This window comes from Kwoniella shandongensis, chromosome 9 (assembly GCF_008629635.2).
Source record: "Kwoniella shandongensis chromosome 9, complete sequence".
NCBI classification, from domain to species: domain Eukaryota; kingdom Fungi; phylum Basidiomycota; class Tremellomycetes; order Tremellales; family Cryptococcaceae; genus Kwoniella; species Kwoniella shandongensis.
The window spans coordinates 428206-449716 of NC_089295.1; the positions used below are offsets into that span (position 1 = coordinate 428206).

Sequence of the window (21511 nt, forward strand, 5' to 3'; positions counted from 1 at the left end):
ATCACACCAAGACACTCAATTCGGGTGGGGCGACATACATAACTCGCAGTGCATCTTTCTATCACATCTGGGTTTCTATACATATAGTTGAAGATGTTAACAAATTGTTTGCGGCGCGTACCTCCCCCTTCTACGTGCTCCAGCGAAACAGACGCTATTTGATATTTGGATAACAACACCCCTGCACCAGTCTATCCACTCGACGATACGAATACCGATCTCAGATTTCACTCTCTACGTACTTTGCTCTACGCTCTATCAGCTCGAGCACCTTGCGCTCCTCTCCAGGCGTGTTCCTCCTCGCTACCTCTCGTAATTGTCTCATCTCCATTCTCTTCAGACAACAATCTCACTCGATCTCGACCGAAATGGTCTGCATCTTCATCATCGTTGTCGGCCTCGACACGCGGCGCGAGGGGGAGATGACATTCGCGATGCGACAGGGCGGCTATGGGGAGGATTAGGTCAGATCTAGTCGGATGGGTGAAGACGATACTCTGAGGGAGATGTATGCGATCATGCATGAGTCACTCACGATAGTATGTTCGGTAAGCTACCCATGCGATGAAGGTACCAAGCAAGGAACCGACCAAAACATCTTGCCAGTGGTCTACCAAGCGTGCATATATCAGTGTTGTTGTTATACTTCTCACACGACAGCACTCACGCCTGTTGTCCTCGGTACGACTGATAGCAACCATCACGCCACCTAGCAATGGTGAAAGAGCGGCCCAAGCTCGAGTCTGCAGAATGAGGCGTATCAGCTTATGAGATCACAAATATTGTGTGAGAAAACTAGAGCACTCACTCTGTGACCTCGCACGTCCCAGAGATGCATCTTTCCAGCGAGATAAAGACTCAAGAAAGCAAGTCCTGAGAATGATACTGCGAGTACACAATCCATTGTCAGGTTCCTACGACATTCTACTCTGGATGAGAGGACTCACGAGAACTATGTCCGCTTGGGAAACTCTATGAGACCGAATCAACCTGTAAGCACACGTACAAGCCGGTCTTTGCAAGGCAGACGCACCTTGAATCCGTCATCCAACAAGAACTTGTTGGTACTGGTACATATATCGACTGTCGAGAGTCCGAAAACGGCATGATCAGTTGCTCCTGGGGCAGGGAGACAACGGGCGATAAGATCAGGTCGTGGTCGACCAACTGACATCTTGATGATTTGCGTGACGACGCCGGTCACGGTGAATGAGGTAAATAGGCCTGGAGACATGGGAAGGGGAAAGTGCAGCGGACCAGATCAGCAATTCTCGTCGGAACGATGAAATGGGAATCCGCTTTAGCTCACCCAAGATCGAGTTGTGCACATCCCACGAATTACGCGACACGAGCGTACTGAGCGGTAGGAGACAGAGCAGCGGGATCCCAACGGAAATGAAGCCGAGCAGCCTATCACCAACGCGTCAGCCAAACGAGACTAGACTTTCTACCAGCTAATACTCTGTTACTCACTTCGGAGGGACTCGCTCGTGGGTCGCGAAGGAATGTTGGATAGACGTGTCCGTCAATGAGAATTCACGTTTGTGTCCTGCTGATCTGTTAAGGATGGCCAGAACTCCCCTTCAATAGCATAATCAGCCTTATGTCAGTCAGAGGGGAATGACAGACAGTGGGTCTATGCGTCGTGGAGAGATGGTACTCACCAGAGAGCCAAAGCGAGGACCCAATCAAAAGCATAAGAAGCTACCACCGTCTTGAATGTCATCTTCTTCAACGTTGTTCGTCCATCACGTCCACCTGCACCTCCTGCGCGTGACGATTTGGAAGGTGACTCTTCGCGGGTGTACAGAGGGAGGTCGGCCGTGTTCCCAATAGGAGCAGCGGGGAAACAGAACCGGATTGGTTCGGTCAAGATTGACATTGCCATGGTGGGTGGCGAGGTAGGTCCTGTTGATACGACAAACAGGTAGAGAACGGATGGAAGTGTGGAGTCAAATGATCAAAGGATTAGATAGTAATATATCATCTGTCGTTCGAGACACGAACATCAACCACGAGGGGCTTAGATGCGGAGAAGACCGCCAAGAGGTGAGTTACACTGAATCGCGCCAAACCCATTGTTCCCTTACAAGCAAGAAGAAGAAGAAATCCACGTCATGCCAAATTCGGATCTGTAGGGTGGGAACCATGTATGTCATCATCATCGTCAGCAATTCAATGGATGGATGGATCAGTCAATAAGTGAATCAGTGAGTGACTGTGACGGAAAAGGAAAGGACGCGAAATGCAGGACAGTGAGTAAATCAACATCGCTATCTGCAATGAAAGGAATGTAGAGTACATGCACGCCATGATAGCGGAAGCGACGATAAGGAGATCTCTGGGATAGACAGCCAGCGCATGTATATGTATAGCAGTAGTGCAATAGTGAGTATAGGGTAGGGAGAACCTTGTCAATTCGACACAATTTAAGCTCGTTTATATACGGTTGTACCGCCGGAGTCATATTTGAGCCAGTCGACAATAATTACGTGAATCGTTTTCGAGTAATCACCTGGCTAAGCGCTTTTTTCAGATCACTTATTTCCCATTCCTCCATTCCTCCATTCCTCGTTTCCTTTGCATAACTCACCACTCATTTACAAACCCCTTCTCCCTTCTTGTATCTAATATCAAAAAAACTCGTGTATAAATCGAGCACGACACAATGGCGTTCCGTCAACTCGGTGAGTCTCACGTACAACCAGCGATTAAGAATGACGCGCAAACTTTTCGCGACGACGTGTGAAATGGTCACTGACATGTGTGTATAAACACGCTTGATTGTAGCCCGCACTCAACCTTTCCTCGCTCGTTCTGCACTTGCACCTCGATCATCTGTCGTCCTTCCCCGACTCGCATATGCATCTCCCATTTCCCAGGCTGCGACCTTCACCTCTTCTACCAGACGACGAGCAGAGGTCACTCCTCCCTCACAACCTACCCCTACCGGTCCCGCACCTCTTCCCAAGGGTTCTGAAGTAGTTGCTCCCAAGGTGAGCTATAACAGTTGACCAAACTTGTGAAATCTCGTTCTGATCATTCGCGAATAGCCTTACGTCTTGACCCGATCTAGGAGGTACTTGCAGAACCTCGGTCGAGTTACCCTCGTTCTCATCCTCACCGCTACCGGTGCTTTCCTTTACGGTTAGTCATCGCAACTTCGTCCGTGCATCCCGAGCCGCTCAACTGATCTGTCTTTTCCACTGCAGTGACGCAAGCTCAGAACAACCCTCCTGATCAACTCGACGCTGACCCCACCAAGCCTACTTTGGTCGTCCTCGGTTCCGGATGGGGAGCCACCTCCTTCCTCAAGTCACTCGACACCGATGACTTCAACGTGGTCGTTATCTCTCCTCGAAACTACTTCCTTTTCACTCCCCTCTTGCCCTCCGTCACCGTTGGTACCCTCGAACCCCGAAGTATCATCCAGCCTACTAGGTACATCACCCGACACAAGAAGAGAAAGGTTTCCGTGTACGAGGCAGAGGCAAAGGAGGTCGACCCCACCAAGAAGACTGTTACCTTCCAAGGTCCGTATCGGTTACTTCAGCCATCTCTCATATGCTGTTGTGCTGATAGTTTGATACTGTAGATATCTCCGATGTCAAGGGTGCCGCTACTGATGTCACCATCAACTACGACTACCTCGTCTACGCCGTCGGATGTGAGAACCAAACCTTCGGTATCAAGGGTGTCAACGAGCACGCCTGTTTCCTCAAGGAGCTTGGTGATGCCGACAAGGTCAGGCAAAAGATCATGGACTGTGAGTAACATTGACATGTCTGCTGCATGAGCCACGAGTGTAAACTGATTCATGTACCGTCACAGGCATTGAGACCGCTGCCTTCAAGGGACAGTCTGAGGAGGAGATCGACAGACTCATGCACATGGTTGTTGTCGGTGGTGGACCCACTGGTGTCGAGTACGCCGGTGAACTCCACGACTTCTTGATCGTAGGTCGACGTCAAACACTGCTGGACAGAGCAAACATTGACAGTTCTTGTACACAGGACGATCTCAAGAAGTGGTACCCCGAGGTTGCCGACCGACTCCGAATCACCCTTATCGAGGCCCTCCCCAACGTCCTCCCCGCCTTCTCTAAGCAGCTCATCCAGTACACCGAGTCTACCTTCAAGGAGAACAGAATTGACGTTCTTACCCGAACCATGGTCAAGGATGTCAAGGAGAAGGCCGTTGTCGTCCAGGATGCCAACAAGGAGATCCGAGAGATCCCTTACGGTCTCCTTGTTTGGGCCACCGGTAACACCTCCAGACAGATCACTCGAGACTTGATGGGCAAGCTCACTCAAGTCCAGACTCAACGACGAGGTCTTCTCGTCGACGACTACCTCTCCTTGTTGGGTGCTGACGGTGTCTACGCCGTCGGTGACTGTACCGCCACTTCTTACGCCCCCACCGCTCAGGTCGCCAGTCAACAGGGTATCTACCTCGCTAGCGTGTTCCACAAGCTCGGTCAAAAGGCCAAGCTTGAGCAACAGCTTACTCAACTCCGAGCTCAACCCTCCGCCGACCCCGCGGAGATCGAGGCGACCGTCAAGAAGCTCAACAGGGCTGCCAAGCTTACTCCCTTCCACTACTCTCACCAGGTGAGTTGCATTGAGCGCCATGCTCCATCATTTTATTCGAAGCTGACGAGTCTCGCTCTTTAGGGTTCTCTTGCGTGAGCTATACTCTAACACTGTCTTCGTGACTGGATGTGGTGCTAATGTAATATAATCTCGCAGCTACATCGGTTCCGAGAAGGCTATTGCCGACTTGCCCCTCTTCAACGGTAACGTCGCCTCTGGTGGTGGTGCCGCGATGCTCTTCTGGCGATCTGCCTACGTTGTGAGTACTCTTCCTCGTCCGGCCGTGATGGGGGTGATGGGCGAACTTGTGCTGATGAAACTCAATCAGTCTACCCTCTACTCCGTCAGGAACAGGACCATGGTGTTGGCTGATTGGGCCAAGGTCAGGATTTTCGGACGGTGAGTCGAGCTGAGCCCATCTTTCGTGAAGCAAGCAGTAGCTCATCGTGCTTGTTTACAGTGACGTTTCTCGAGAGTAAACGAATCGACCTGAGTTAGGAATACGATATGGGGATCAGCGCCGAGGATAGTGTGGTAGTGCAGATGGTTGTGTTTTGGAGGTGCAAGCGTCAAGCACAGCGAGAAGGGTGAACACGTCACGGAAGGATGACGGCGACGGACATAGATTAAAGCTGGAACGATTCGGGCTAAAAACACACATTCACTTATATCATATCTGGAACATCTTTTCTTTATTTCTAATCTCACAGTATTAGCTTTCTTGTTTCTCTTACTCAGATCGGAACCAATGGAGGCTGTCAGCTTGTCACTTGCTTTTGCTTTCTTGAAGGGTTGATAAAGGGAATATCTTGTGGTTATGATGCAACTATAGACTTTTGCCAGCGGACCAGCAACATCTGCTGCAAATGGACACGTATTGCGGTACGCGACGTGATTCTCATGATTGTATTGTGGTGTGGAATGCATATAAGACGTTTAGTTGATTATACCTCTGATCCATCAGGTCCGTCCATCTCCGGATCCCACTTGACCGCTTTCACGCTCTTGATACAGAGTTCGTAGTAGCCTTCTCTCTCTTCGGGGGCCGCGACGTCTCCAAGACTTGTCGCCGTTTTCGTAGGAACAGCAGGAGTGGTGGAAGTGGTAGCTGCACCGGTACTGACTCTATGATATCCGCCCGTTGCTCTAGGCTTCCTAATACCTGTCGATACTGGTGTTTCCTCTTTAGGCGATGATGTTGTGGGTGATAGGAGATTATCTTCTTCCAACATCTGTTTCAGTTCTGGATCATTCTCAACTTCCTCAGTCTCATTTCCGGCTTTACCCCATCCTCCCAATCTCAACAATGATCCTCTTGCACCACCTGCAGCCGCGGCCGGTGGAGGAGTAACGTCATCGCGATCTCTACCGAGAAGGGCGAATCCGACCGTACGGATATTGGTCCTAGGCATCGGTATTGGTGAAGGTGCGATCTGTCCCTTTTTGATAAGTACGAATGAGGAGAGAGGGAGATGGAGGGTGGTGAATTCTGGACGGGGTGGAGAGAGCGGGTTGAGAGATAATTTGGAGTTGGTGGAAAGAGGGGAAGGGGGAAGTTCGAGTCGGTGTTGGAATACGTCAGATCTGAGAGAGCGAGTGAATCAGCATTGTCAATGAGGACGAGACCGATGCCTCTCCCTTAGTCCTTCACGATGAGGTCACCCATCGCTTGGCTTCCAACTCCGCCAAGCGATGCTCACTGATCAAGGTGCTTAACACCTATTGGCCAAGCGTTTGCCGTCGCCATCGCTTTCTCAGTCCCGCGTTGATACGCCGATCACTCACCTTGGTCTTCCATCAATTCCAATATTCACCACCCATCTGTTCCTCCAACCTTCCCAACCTCTATAGCCCACCACTACCCCCAGATGGGTATACATATCGAGATCCCAATTATCCTGACCGAACAATGTCGATCTCGAGGTATTCCTAAAACCTGCATATCCTGTCCTGATCTTCCCAGCATGAGAAGGTGGGACTTTTGTCGTCATATATCCGTAGAATGCCATATGACTGCTGCTTCCAGCTGCACCGCCAGTTTCAGATGAGCTGGAAGGGGCGGGGACAAGGGATAGATCACAGCTTGATAGACCTCCAACTTCGGAATCTGAACCAAAACCGAAATGACTAGGTTCATCAACTTCAGGTGGGGATGTATCAAAAGAGAATATAGTCTGAGGCGTGGCTAAGGGCGTAGCATCCATCTTGACCACTACCTCCAGTATCGAGAAGTTAGCTGGTGATCGATTTGACATTATTTGATTCATGGACATACCCTTCGCGGTGCTCTTCCGGAGCAGATCTATCGACCTGCCAAAGTAGGATTTCAGCGGGGAAGCCATCGTGTGTGTGTGCGTGGGTGTAGCTGTAGCTGATTTGTGAGGGTTGGATGGAGCGATAGTATTGAGTATTGGCGTTGAGGTTGTCAAAATAGCACGACAGACGCTGCAGGGTCAGCGAGGTGGAGATTGCTGCGATCTCAGATTCTTAGCCTTTGCCGCAAGCAAGCGACATTATCAAGATTATTCGATAGCCGAGGAGGGGGGATTACGACATTCCATTAGAAACGTTTCTAATCTCAGGGGATGCAGAGTTGTAATGATCAGAATCGATGATTAGTATTCGTGTTAATGGTCATCATCATCATCATCGTGTATCATGCGCCCCACCCGCCTACCCATTCCCATTCCCAGTTTTATCGCACCTCGGCACTCAATCTTACATCATACCTCATCATACCTCATCATCACCTCGGATACCTCTCCACCTTATCTCTCATCGAGACCATCGACTCGATAGATAGATACATACATACACCTCATACATCTCCCCCTTCTCAATCCTTCACGCTAGATTCAGGTTAACAACTCTCAAACACGACCTGGACACTCTATCTCCTTTTACACCGTCAATACCGCGTGTGTCTACCAGATCCCCTATCACATCAAGTATTCGACTGAATCGAGGAACCACTAAACCACACCGCTTTCTCCACCCTTCTCCTTCCACGAAGTATACACACCATCCTTGACTACACGAACACACGTTGCGCAGAAGAAGACGGAAGTACTTCGGTGCTGCAACTCAGAGCGGTAATTCCAGAAGGACGATCAATCCTCGCATCCACTCACTTGGCGCTTAATAATCCGTCACCTCAACCTTCATCGAAATCGACAATCATCTATCGTGGTCAATCAACGTCGTTGAGATAGGTTTTGAACCGGTCTACACACCCATACACTCGACGGTTCACACGACACCCCTGCGCTCGTCGCCGGTCTCGCTTTGCTTGGCCCCGCGAAAAGAGACGCATTTTTCATTCCCCGCTTGAACACCACCCACACTCATCATCACATTACGAAACACAGGGTCATAACATATCGTACTCGAATCCGCAAAACTTCTCGTAGATCACCAATCTACATCTTGCCGACTTTTTGACCGTTGAGTGCAACAGTCACACTTTGCACGATGTCGGAACCTATTTCTCTCGACACGTTGCATATTTCGACACCAGAGGAGACCAAAGCAGAACCTCCTCGACCTTCTTCCACCGAACCACAAGAGACGAATGGCAAAGCACCTTCACCTTCACAATTACCGAACGGCCATGTCCAATCTACTCCTGACATCCCTACACCTACAGCACCAACTACTGCCCAACCTCCTATCGTCAACGGTAAAGGTAATGGAGAGATAGACAACTCTGCTACCGGCTCACCGTCAAGTCTCCCCCGACCACCCCCTCCTACTTCCATAACTTCAGCACCGGTTGTCCCGTCAGCCAGACCACCTCCTCATCAAGCAAATGCAAGAGCAGGTGTAGGACGAGGTGGTATGCCAATGCCAATGGGAATGAGAGGAGCAGCGGGAAGAGGAGGTGGACAGATGCCGACAAAGCTGCCACCCAGTTTGCAGGCCAAGATGGATATGGTGAGTTACCTTTCGTTACGAAAGCTTTGCTGCTTGTCGAACGCAAATCACTTCCCTTTCTGTCACGCCACCACATGCTGCTGAGCACGGTTGCTAATGATGTCGTTTATAGGTTGCTGCCTCGCGTCAAGGTCCACCACCATCTGCTGGAGGAGGACTTGGTCCCGATCCCAACGCGACTTCCATGACTGCCTTGCTCCGTGCTCAAGCTCTCAGACCAGCGGGTGCCGGACCATCCTCAAGTCCGGCTTCCAACGGTCACTCAATACCTGGTCCCGCATCAGGACCTTTCGGTCTCGCCGCTCGACGTTCGCAGAACGGAGGACCGCCCAGACCTAACCTCGGTATGATGGGAATGGGTGCAAGTGCACCTGGAGGTATAGGTAGACCGGGAGGAATGGCTGCTCGAAGAGGACCTCCGGGAGGAATGACGCTGAGTGGGATGAAGGGAGCAGTCAAGGAGGAAGGAAACAAGTTTACAGATTTCAAAGCTGTCATGTGAGTTGTTCTTCCTCCATTGCCTGCCGTCGACACGACAAGTAAAGACTGACGGTTCTGATTTGTCAAATTGCGCAGGGATCCCTCTGGTTCACTAAGATTTTCGAAGAAGGCGGTTCTACATTCCAAAGGAGTCGACTTTGACGATGGTCAGAGCTTCAAGATCAACATGGACGAGATAGAAGTACAAGGGGAACTTGGAAAGGGGAATTACGGATCGGTTCACAAAGTGTTCCATCGTCCCACAGGCGTCATGATGGCAATGAAGGTGAGTCAAGCACTGAACCATGTTATGGCGTGTTGACTAAATCGTGTGATCATTATAGGAAATCCGACTAGAACTGGACGAGTCCAAGCTGAACGGTATCATCATGGAGCTCGACATCCTGCATCGAGCCAAAGCACCTGAAATTGTTGAATTCTTCGGCGCCTTCACTATCGAGTCGTGTGTCTACTATTGTATGGAGTACATGGACGCTGGAAGTCTGGATACCCTTACTGGCGGTGGAGTTCTGGCGAAAGACCTGACAGAGGAGGATGCGGAGAATGCGGAGCTGAGAGTACCGGAGCCTGTTCTGAGGAGGATCACGGCGGCGATTGTGAGAGGTTTAGGCTTCTTGAAGGATGAGCTGCAGATCATGCACAGAGGTGAGTAGGAGCTAGGCTTCGATTGGTTTCAACTGACATTCTGATGCATTGCTGCTTTGCTAGATGTCAAGCCGACAAACGTGTTGATCAACAAGAAGGGTGAAGTCAAGCTTTGCGACTTCGGCGTGTCAGGTCAACTGGAGAAGAGTTTGGCAAAGACCAACATTGGTTGTCAAAGTTACATGGCGGTGAGCTGCGATCACCATTGACTCGTACAAATTGAGACACTGATGACCATTCCCTTTAGCCCGAGCGAATTAAGAGTGAAACGGTCAACCAGAACCCAACATACACCGTCTCATCCGACGTCTGGTCTGTTGGTCTGTCAATCGTCGAACTCGCCAAAGGATGCTATCCTTACCCTCCCGAGACGTACTCGAATGTGTTTGCTCAGTTAACTGCCATCGTCAACGGTGCCGCGCCCACGCTGCCAAAGGGTTACAGCGACAATGCGAATGATTTCGTTGCCAAGTGGTGAGTGTTTCGAATTGGAAAGGAGTTTCCTGGTATCTGACACCTTCACAGTCTGCAGAAAGATCCTAACCGAAGACCGACTTATGCTGAACTGCTAGAACATCCATTCTTGGCAGCGGACAAGGAGGCAGAGGTTGATATGGTGGGATGGGTAGCGACGGCGTTGGAAAGGAGAGCAGAGAGGGGGATCAGCTCGTTGAATCCTATTCAAGCGGGATAGTCGGGAACGGGCAATCAGAACGACATACCCATTGTCATCTCTACTACCAGTGCCCTACAAACAAACAAACTGTCTTCCATATCGATACGACAACTACAACTACAATATACTCTTTTTACGCCTTTTACGTCATGCTTCCTCACCAACATATTCACGACCGATTCGACAACGTACATGCTCAATCTGACAGTGTTACGAAACTCAACCAACTCTTTCAATATATATACAACCTTTACTCGTCGACCGTCTTCTATTTTTGTTCCTATTTCATTTGTGTGAGGTTTTGGTTTTCGTGTGGATGGATGGAGAAGAGGAAGAAGGGAAAAGCTCCTGGAGAGCGGTGCATATCATATATATATATCCTCTACTACAATACAAGACGAGTAAGAGTACACAATGGAAATGTGAACTGCAAATGTCAATGTAGAGCGTGCAACGAACCCCGTCGAACACACAAAGCTATGTATAGAAATGCGTGGAAGCGTTGCATGTGACTGATGATTCTATTCACAATATATGGTGCTTTGTCGTATATGAGGTAGCATGGACTATGAAACAAGGTGGGGAAGTGTAGATACGAGAAGATCGAATGAGATGCTAGTCAGAATATGCCAACACGAAGGTCCTGAGTGAGGGACAGCTTCATGACCTCTTCACTGGCTCCCCTTCACCAATGCTTTCAAATTACGACTGACCTTGCCTCTGGCGGATCTCAGAGTCGATGATCCCGACTTCGTTCCTCCTTCGTCGTTCGGGATCGCCACAGGCTCGAACCAAGTCATCGCATAGGCTGGTCTTTCGGTTTCCTTAAAAGTCTTGAGCAAGCGAGCCATCATGTAGTGACGATTGTCCGTGGCAGATGGACGGGTCAAGTATGTGTAGAGGTCGGGAACATAGCTGGCCTTACACCTGATGGGATCGCGGTTTGTGCACTCGATACCCTCTCCTTCGACTTTGAGGTGGACAGGAAAGGTATAGGAACCAGGACAACCTTCGAGCGTTTCACAGCACTCAAATCGCTCTGCTGCAATTCTTGAAGCCTGTCGAATCACCTGCCAGGGAGGATAGAACTGCGATCGATGGTCTTTTCCTAGATGCACAAGCTCGGGGTTTCGTATCTCATTGTCTGAAGCACCGTAGGCCAAATAGTAGCGATGATGACCCTTGAGATCGACAGTGCAAGGGACGACATCAAATTCTTTCTTCTCATCACTGCTACTAGTCATAACACCAGTCCCACTCATATCCGAGCGTTTGTTCTTGGAGACTTCGAAGAACGCTCGTGCTTGCAAGCCTGTGTCCTCTCCTTCATCCAAGGGGACTTTGAACAGGTCTGAGTCATATTCAGCTGATTTCTTCAAGCTTTGCTTCCATTTCTGCATGTAAGCTGAGAGCCCGGGGAATCTGACATCCAAGTAGGTGATCGGATTATTGCGGTATTGGATGTGGTCGCAATGCGTAATGTGGGATAGTCGAATAACGTCCTCATCACATAAGACAATCTGATCAGTCAGCATCTTGGCTTGAGGAAGTAGTGCCTTGTCTTCCGAGGTAGTAGAGATCTTCCACCGACGGAAAGAGGTGGGATCCTCATCAGAGTCACGTAGCTGCTCATACGAGAGGTCTTCAGGTTGCAGATCAGTGGAGATATGCATGGAGCATCGCATTGGACGGCTGGGAAGGCTCTCAGTCATGGAATCTGTAGGGGCAGAGCTGGAGGCGGTCATCGATTGAAGCGGTGTATTGGGTTTGCAATGGCAATATAGTAGGTGCTGGAAAACTTGATTCTGATTGTGAACAGTGTCTGTGTTGGCTGATACTAAAGATGAGGTTGAAGAGGAACCTGTCTGTGTTGGCCACTGTGGTGTCTCTCTGTCTTCTTGTGTGACCTGCAGTGCACCTTATGATGAGAAATTGAACCCTTTTTTGTTTCTAAAAGGTCCTCCTTTGTGTTCTTGAGACATTTATAAGAGTATGTATCGTGAACTCTTTTAACCAGCTAGGGATAAATTGAAACATGCTGTCCTGATGCTGGTTGTCATGAACATGATAGCTCTGAGTGAAGATTCTCATATCGTGGACACAGTGTCCGCTTATGATTCCTGGCCAAGTGGTGTGATCAACCAGAATTTCAGCAAAGCTCAAATCTGGTCTCTAATGGTACATGAACTCAGCCATCACACCAACATGCTTGGTACTTGCCTCATAGATCTAGACTTAGCTGTATACAGACTGTACCTTTCCACATATGTATATTCCCTTGGTACTTGCCACATCATGATGACTGGCTGTTCCAGTTGACAACACCCCCATAGTGAGGCTGTCAGAGGCGGGTCCGTTGACGAGCCTAAGCGGGGAATACGGGTTATGAATAGTACAAAGTCCTGTACCGAATTGTACAAGTCGAATACCGAATGTATGAGACTTGGGGTTGACTAGCAGATCGTTGTACCGGTTCCACAGTAGTGAACTAGACAGAGGAATATACATTCGTCACAGGAATAACTAAGTACGAGTCCTGTGCTCATGTATATAAGTACCAATGATGCCACAAGAACCGTGGGAACGATTAGTCAGTCGAATCGGTCATCTCCTACGACGGCTGTCGCCGGGCCGATGTCGAACTGGTTCCCGTTGGCTAGCGAGTCGAACTATTCGGCAGCCGAGTCGAGGTGTCACGACATGAGTCGTTCGCTCAGTTGTACTGGGTCGTGACAGAGGCGGTACTTCCTCTGTTTGCTAAGCCCTCATTACTTCGAAGGCAATTGTCACAAAGGGCACAAAGGGTTATATTTATGAAACTACCAAGTGCGAGTTTCATGATATTGATCCTTTGTGCACCAGAAGGACATATCAGTCTTGGTCCATTGCGCCCTGTGGACATTGAGCACTCCCACACACATAAAAGACCCTTTCTGAGCCATTTCCCTCTAGTTTCTCCTCACTTCTTTACCATTCAGCTGCAGTGTTTTCATCACAACTCACACAGAACAACTATTTCCACCACACTGACAAGCCCTTCCCCTTTTCACTCAGCACCATGTCCGGCAGGCCCCTACGTCCAAAAGCCCCTTCCACCAGTGATTGGTCATCCCGGGTATGCCATATTCACATTGTCTTCTTCATCTTGTGTGCTGGAGGAGCGACTGATTCCCTTGTGTGATCACAGCCAGGCTCATCATTTCACACTGATGCAGCCAATGCTGGTCCCTCTTCAACAGGCACAGTTGAGTCAGCAAGCAAATTGAGGAGACGTGAAATAAGTAAGCAGATACATCCACCTAACCCTATTTCTTGTGGATGTTGGTTGTGGCACAGGATAATGATGGAGTCTTCTATGATTGCAGGTCGAGTCAGGTCACATGAACGGCGGGAATTGCGGAAAAAGTCAGCAGAAGACAATCGAGAAGCAATAGCACGCCTCCGCACTGAGCTGTCTAGCAACATCGAGACCATTGCTGAGTTGCGGGAACAATGCATACCTGATTCTGATGATATGCCTCTGATCCCTTGGTCCCTGACATTCCCAAGGCAAGAGAGCCCTGATCCCAAGCCGGTCTCAGGACCTGTGGACTACTCCACAATTCCCCTTGACCAATATCTTGGTGAGCTGCACAAAGATGTACCACGATGTGACATTCAATATCTTCTATCTCAGCGTAGCTGGGCAGATGTCAAGTCAATTGTCTCAAGGGAAGCATGGCAATCAGTTGCCAAGGTGAAAAGTGAGCTAGAGACATCCCATCTGTTTTGAATCCCTGAGCTGGATGTGCTGATTCCTATAGTGGTCTAGAGCGGATCTACACAAATGAAAGATATGAAAGAGAGAAGACCTTTCAATCGCTCTTGGCAGAGAAAGTACAGCAACTTGAATATGAGGTAGCGCAGAGCGAATCAGTCATCAGTCAGCTCAGCAGCTACATTGAGAGCAAGCAGGAGGAATTTGAGGAATTTCGGTCTAAAATGGCTTTCAGAGATGCAACATCTCAGCAGACTTCGGAAGTTCAATACCACCAACCAGAGGAGTACCTATTCTGGTCCCAACCACAGACTGAAGGTTAGTATATTGGTGTCAGAGACCGGTCAGGATGATGTTTTATATACTTTTGTGATGTGTTAGCAGGGTAGATGCAGATGCAATGTTTGTGTCACACATGTCAGCCTCACTAGATCAGGTCAGTCAAAGAGATATATGATCTGGTGTCCGAGCTGAGGTGTTATGACATGATTTTGTCATTCAAACTGTAACACTTTGCCACTCATTTACTGCTTATTAGACTTACAGAAGGATTGACATAAGTCATGTAAACACCTCTCAGAAGACTTACAAGAGTATCATTGAAGACTTGTAGAGAAGTCATGGAAGACTTGTACAAAACTCATGGAAGACTTGTAGAAGATATGTGCACATTCATAACAGCAGTCCTCAATCACATCTTATGGCTTCTATCATGATGTAGCACACATTGAGATCTTCTGTAGCTGTGTGACTCTTTCTCACTCAAACCATATTGTCCAACAACATATGGTCCATTTCCAAAACCGAGGGAACACTGTTCATCCAATACCACATACTCCAACAGTACCACCTTTCATCTCAAATCATGTCACACCAGTCTGGGTGTTCTGATTCAACAGAGACTTTGTCATCCCAGGTTAGTACCCTTAGAGTTTTGAGTCATCGTTTTGGGCGGGAAAATGACCTATTCATAGGCCTTACCACAGACCAGGTCAAAAAGTGATGATGACACCTCCATTGCCAGCCATCGTTTACATCCACCAACTGTGAGGAGGAAGGAGAAGAGGAAGAGGCGGAGCTATGAACAATACGGTCAGTTCACTTCACCAATCTGAATGCTATTCCCTGTACTTACCATCTGTCTTGTCAATGACCTAACATGCTTCACTCTGATTCCAGGTCAACTTTGGAGAACGTCAAGGCGGGAGCAAACAAAGAGCATGCAGGAGGAAAGGAGACAACTTCAGTCACAGCTGAACAGCAACATTGAACATATTAATCACTTGAGAGAACATTGCCAACAGCAATGGAATAACCTCACCATCTATAAGAGTGAAGATGAGAAAGGTTCCTGTGAGCCATTGAGCTCCTTTGACACCAAAGAGCCTGACATTCCTCCGCAACTGAAGTGCTTGAGAGCTGAGAGTCCAGATCCTGAAGCTATTGACTACTCCAAAATTTCCTTGACAGAAAATCCTTACAATGATCTCCCTCTTCTTCAGCCCCTGTCACAGGATGAACTTAGGCAATATCTGAGAATGTCTTGCAAGCCAACTGACTGCCCAAAAGATCTTTGGGTGTTGACCCAAAAATTGAAAAGTGAGATACATGTCTTACCAATTGTCCCTGATCAGAGTGAAAAAGCAATGTTGATGTGGTAATACACAGTGCACATCCGGTCTAGTCGTCAATATTATGTCATCTCTGTCCCATATCACTCACACCTTGCCAGTGACATAGAGGAGTTGAAATCTGACATAGCAGAGAGCAAATCCACCATCATCAAGTACACAGACTACAGAGACAAACAAAAGGCTCACATCTCAGAGGAGATGGGTGTCTTTGAGGCACAAATAGCAGAAAGCAGTCAAGTCTTTGATGAGCTTTATGAAAACTTCATGCAAGAACAGGGTGATGATGTCATGTGGTCTCACAATCAAAGTGAACATGAAGGAGACAGGAGGGGGGTATAAGACATTAGTTGACAAACTAATGATCCTTGGTATAGTTTATACCTTTTTGATTTTGTATATCTTCCTGTTGTTGGTTGTACCATGGTCATTGGCTAGTCATTGTCTCACCCTCAAAGATGTGGCACTTATGTATTCGCTGAACCACTCTTGAGCCCTTGAAGGACAATGTATACAAAGTATGGTATGGCTGAACGTTCATGATGGTAGAAAGAGCCTCACCAATGGCCAAATATGCTACCTGAGCTTCCCATCTATGATTACAATTGACAGAGGCTTCATTTCATGAGGCCTTGCCACATCTTAACAGTAGGGATGGATTATATTCAAAAAACTATGAAAGGGAATGATGAAATAAATGGGTCGCTCAGGGGAAATTATGAGGACAACAAGAATCCTAGGAGACCAACATTAGATCAGTATTGTGGCCTTGGACTTCCTTCAAGTAAGTGATGTTGTCAAGATTGATAGCAAAAGTACAGGGTATGATCTTCAACAAGGAGATGACCAAGCAAAAGAGCAAGAACATGAGGATGGCCATTCTCTATGACTCCACACTTCCACCCATATCAGCCAAAATCTTTTTTTTTGGGCATGGACATCCCACTAGCTTAGCCAGTTCTTCAGGTTTAACCAAGGGATTGACTGGTTGAATGCTGCTCCACAAATTTGATGAGAATATTGGGAGTAGTAGCCAGAGTGTCGAGATTAGGCTGTTCACTAGATGAGTGTAGCAGACTGTCATGACTGAAGGCTGCAAGGGCAACAATCCATGTCAATGTACACTTGCCAGCGTCTTGTAGGTGTAGTCTCATACTCAGTCCAGATTTGAGTTGGCTCACCGTGTAGCATTCTATTGCACCTTGTTCATTGTGGGTGAATGAGTAGTATAAGACAAAGCCTGAGAGGTGGAGGATGTAAGAAGCCTGAATGGAAGGGCAGTGGGGCACTCATTACCAGCACAAGAATTCTTGAAGGCCAGGTGGGCTTCCAACAGCAAAGCATGTGTTTCATGTCTGTAGCAATTGCAATGAAGAAGCCCGGTTTGACTGTAGTTTATCACTTTTAGGGGCATATGAACAACTCCAACTTGAATCCACAATCCTAATCTGTTTCCCTAATTTGTCATGCAGTGCCCCTTTCCCATCACATTCCACTCTGAATCAGCACAGTTCACAATACATGAGGATTTCAGCAAATACTTCACACCATGTCACGTTGTGGTACAACAAGGTCCGTCGAGGATAGGAGCGGACATCGACGGAGACTCCGCTGAGTCACGTGAATATTTAAGATGAGAGTTGACGGAGGCTCGGCGAAGCTTCGTTGAGGGATAAGATAGCTTCTATGAGAGGAATAAAGGAGGATGTTCTAATACGCCTTATAGTAACTTCGATCGACAACCTAGTACACTCTCGACAGTAGTTCCGCTGACCTCTGACTGGGCTTCCTCAGAAGGAACGCCTTGGGGTCGGCGGAAGTTAGCATTTAATCCACATACTTCCTTTCCCCTTTCCGTAGTTATTTAGTTAGTTAGACCGTAGTTAGATAATAGTACACACATAATTCTACAGCACTATGAGACATGTACGAGTACGACACGCTACCCTTTCTCGACTTAGACGCAAACGAATCTCAACGAAGTAATAATGCAAGAGCGGTTGAACGAGAACCGGACGGTTAGCCCTTCTCCGTCGAATCTCGGTGGTACCACGCTTGGCCTGCTAAGAGACCTACGGTGGAGTGCTACAACGGTGTATGACTTTCAATTGGGAAATCACTAAGGAAAAGAGTACAAAGATGAGAATAGCCATTCTCCTATATATCCATCCATCCATTGGTCCATCTATGTTGCGCGATATTCTACAACTCGGCGAGTTTGTCGAATTAGACCGAATAACAGATGGGTTTGTTGAATGAAATTCTACGAGTCCGATGAGAATAGCGAGTAGAGCGGTGAGTGCGTCGGGATCTTATAGTTTACATGACGTATGTGGCAGTGACCATCATGACAATAAGTCAGTTGTACTGTTGTACTGGGTCGTGACAATAATACTTATTTTACTCTTAACCCCACAAACATCCACAAAGTTTGTGCCATCTGGTTTGGTTATAGTCATGGTCATCTTCCGGTTTGGGGGAACATTCCTGACAGCCCATTGTGTAGCATAATTTTGCACCATGTTCATTGTGAAGGGAACACTAGTGTATATCAAACCATTTTCAAGGTGAAGAGAGAAGAAAGGACAGGCTAGAATACACCTCAGATGTGAGGTCAGTGTGGCACTGCTTGGCAGTGAAATACACCTCCAATGTTAGGATGGCATATAACAGCAGGGTATACGTTTCATCTGAGCAGTCCTTTTTGTCAAGGAAGGCCTAGTCTATCCCAGTCTATCAGAATCATTCACATTTATGGGTGTCCAGCAGCCCTGCACAGCATAAAAACCCCATTTGAGCTATGCTAATTCTGATCTGTTTCTTTTCCTTGTCACACAATCACTCTTTTCCCATTACAGTCCATTTCAGTTATTTCTTTTCAAGACACAAGTATTCTAGGTATCACTCCACATAATGTCAAGTCAACCTTTGCGTCCTATTCTGCCTTATTTGGCATCCCAGGTAATCTTCCATTTGAGTTGATTTAATATGTGTGCAAAGTGAATGGCTAACTATTTGGTTCAACCACAGACCAGCATAGCAAGCAGTGCCTATGATGAGACAGTATCCCCTGGTTCTTCTTCACGTGAAACATATATGGAAGACAGAGGGAAGGTGGACCAAAGCAGAAGTAAAACTCCTGCAAGTAAGATGGTCTTCTTCTTAGATTAAGATGCTCCCTGCATTTGCTGTTGGAATTGGCAGAACCTAACAAACTTTCCCTTGCTTGTAGGACGGGTAACTGCTCAAAAATCAAGGGAGACAACAAAGACACTGTCAGCACACAGAGACAGTCTACAAGCTCAATTAGATGAAAACCTCAGAACAATCCATTCATTGGGTGGAAATTGGGAGGAAGAAGGATCTGGTTCAGCAGGAAACTCCATTAAGTGGTTGACAGTCAAGATTGAGGACAGTGATTTTACGGGTCTGCACAAGTGGGTGTCCATGGAAAATCTTGACCCAATCAGAAGGGCTTGGAGTCGCTCCGAGCGGCCGGATGATGCACCAAAAGAAGCTTTGCCTTCCTTGACAAAACTCAAAAGTGAGCTTTCAGACTGTTTCGTTGGGCTACAAAGCATGGCATAGGTGACTAACAAGAATCGACCCACAGACCGCATCTCAAGCAGACACTCACGGCACAAAACTGGGAATCGACAAAAAATTATTCAGGATATCAAAGAGCTGGAATCAAGGTTGAAACGAAGCCAAACACGGATTGATGACATTCAGTATTACAATCCGCAACCAGAGCTATTTTCACAAGTGGATATGATAGGTAGCGATACAGTCACACAAGAGGAGGGAACGTTTCATTGGTTCTGATATCAGAATACATGTGAGGGAGCGGAGTGGGTATTTGAGATAAGAGTTGTTTTTGAATAGTTCAAGGTCAATGGCAAACATTTTGGTGTGATTTTGTGTTTTTCCGCATGCAGATGTGCAGACTAATATCAATGTGAATTGTCTTGCAATCTCCTTCCTGCTATGTTGTGGGTAGCAAGCGGACATTGACGGAGGCCTCATTGGGTCACATTAATAGCCAGGACAAAAGTCAACAGATGTGTCATGAATGACAACAACCAGGACTGAGATTTTCAGGCATAGAATAGGCGGTTCGGGAGGTTCAGCAAGATCCTGATTATTGTGACCATTGTGATGCAGTGCTCGGATAACATAGCTGGTCATTGGCTGGGCAATGTGTTATTACAAGATGCTCTGGGAAGCTCTGTTGAGAAAAAGGGCCGGTTGTGCCTCGGTGTCAGGGGCGGGTCCGTTGACGAGCCTTAGCGGGGAACACGGAATACGAATAGGACAAAGTCTTACACCGAATTGTACGAGTTGAGTACCGAGTGTATGAGACTTGGGGTGGACTAGCAAAACACTGCACTTGTATGATAGTAGTGAGCTAGACAGAGGAATATACATTTGTCACAGGAATAACTATGTATGAGTCCTGTGCTCATGTATACCGACTTCGAACTAGTTCCCGACGGATGATGAGTCGAACTATTCGGAGGCCAAGTTGAGTTGTCATGACATAAGTTGTTTGTTCAGTTGTACTGGGTCGTGACACTCGGGAGGAAAACCATTGGTTTTGCTGCGACAATCCCTGAGACCTTTACCGACAATGACAACAGCACTTTGGTATACTCCATGCTGACCTTTGGTCCACTTTCTCAGGAGCATCACTGTTGTGTTTATAGATGGTCACTAACACCTCAACCGTATTAAACCCCACCCCTTAGTTTGAATGATTAGTTGGAGTATAGATAGATAGTAGTATAGGACCTTGACAGCATCATGGGGGATGCACGCATAAATCTCTTCTATCCCCACTCGATCCAGATGTATACAAACTGTGAATGAAGCAACAGCAAGAACACGATCAAACGAGAATCAAACAGTTATTGCCCTTGTCTGTCAAAACTTGCTTGTACCACGCAGGGTCCTCTATGGGACGTACGGTGGAGTGTTACGCCATGACAAAGACATATCATGGATTCCTCACAGACATTGGAGCTCTCAGACTACAACACATCATATTACCTGAGATTGAGCAAGGGGAGGGATATGTTATCATGTTAATATGTTCCTGAGAATGGTCATCTTGGTAAATGCCATTCATGACAGAGTAGCTTGCATTATGGCACAGGGTGGTGAAATGGCCAAATATTCACCAAAAATCATTGGTCAGATTGACTGACAGTCTACTGATGTGGGTTGAGGAGGGGGCAATGAGAAGCTAATGAGGACTACCAAAGACTGTATGATATGAAATAGCTCAAGAGATTCCAGCATTTTGGGGTTTAAAATCAGTGACACTGTATGGATCTCCTTGTGTATCTCCACATGGACTTCTCCACACCCATGCTCTGGCTGTCCTTGTTCTGCCTGCTTTGCAATGCCAATAATGTTACCTTTGATGTTGTAGGACTCTCTGGTTCTTCTTGATCTCCTCCTAGATCATCTCCCTGATGGGGACTCTCCATGGGCTTGAAATAAGTCACCGCATAGGATAGGCTTGGAGTGACATACTTGTCCAGGCAAACCATCACATTGTGACAGTTGTCTGAGGCAGATGGGCGGGTCACTTGTGTGTAGAGAGCAGGACGGTAGCGAACGTTCAGGTTGCCAGTTTGGTCCGCCAAATCCAATTGGTCCCCGGACATCCTGAGTCTAAGGGGGAAAGTGTAGTCTCCGCTGAAAGCTCGCATACTACATACCTGACAATCAATACTGAATGGACCAGAAATGATGGGTCGTCTGAATCCGG

General features: G+C 47.6%; 5 protein-coding genes across 5 annotated transcripts; 2 read left to right on the forward strand and 3 right to left on the reverse strand.

Moving 5' to 3' along the window:
- Positions 1-248: 248 nt before the first annotated feature.
- On the reverse strand, positions 249-1882 carry CI109_105093 (uncharacterized protein; the record flags this gene model as incomplete). Its single annotated transcript, XM_032005456.2, has 9 exons — positions 249-448; positions 536-610; positions 668-743; positions 809-885; positions 948-972; positions 1034-1224; positions 1310-1410; positions 1474-1581; positions 1665-1882. 9 exons carry the CDS (start codon positions 1880-1882, stop codon positions 249-251), a joined length of 1071 nt encoding a protein of 356 aa, XP_031860175.2.
- Positions 1883-2668: 786 nt separating this feature from the next.
- Positions 2669-5071, forward strand: CI109_105094 (uncharacterized protein; the record flags this gene model as incomplete). Its single annotated transcript, XM_032005455.1, has 11 exons — positions 2669-2687; positions 2791-2996; positions 3054-3147; positions 3213-3533; positions 3596-3766; positions 3832-3956; positions 4014-4610; positions 4674-4684; positions 4749-4851; positions 4921-4991; positions 5053-5071. 11 exons carry the CDS (start codon positions 2669-2671, stop codon positions 5069-5071), a joined length of 1737 nt encoding a protein of 578 aa, XP_031860174.1.
- Positions 5072-5536: 465 nt separating this feature from the next.
- On the reverse strand, positions 5537-6934 carry CI109_105095 (uncharacterized protein; the record flags this gene model as incomplete). The annotated part of the gene is made up of 3 exons (XM_032005454.1): positions 5537-6176; positions 6378-6804; positions 6868-6934. The coding sequence occupies 3 exons, from the start codon at positions 6932-6934 to the stop codon at positions 5537-5539; spliced, it is 1134 nt and encodes a 377-aa protein (XP_031860173.1).
- A 1129-nt stretch (positions 6935-8063) lies between these two features.
- Positions 8064-10365, forward strand: CI109_105096 (uncharacterized protein; the record flags this gene model as incomplete). Its single annotated transcript, XM_032005453.1, has 7 exons — positions 8064-8525; positions 8638-9023; positions 9102-9291; positions 9350-9671; positions 9735-9859; positions 9919-10145; positions 10197-10365. 7 exons carry the CDS (start codon positions 8064-8066, stop codon positions 10363-10365), a joined length of 1881 nt encoding a protein of 626 aa, XP_031860172.1.
- A 653-nt stretch (positions 10366-11018) lies between these two features.
- On the reverse strand, positions 11019-12092 carry CI109_105097 (uncharacterized protein; the record flags this gene model as incomplete). Its single annotated transcript, XM_032005452.2, has 1 exon — positions 11019-12092. The coding sequence occupies one exon, from the start codon at positions 12090-12092 to the stop codon at positions 11019-11021; it is 1074 nt and encodes a 357-aa protein (XP_031860171.2).
- Positions 12093-21511: the final 9419 nt, after the last annotated feature.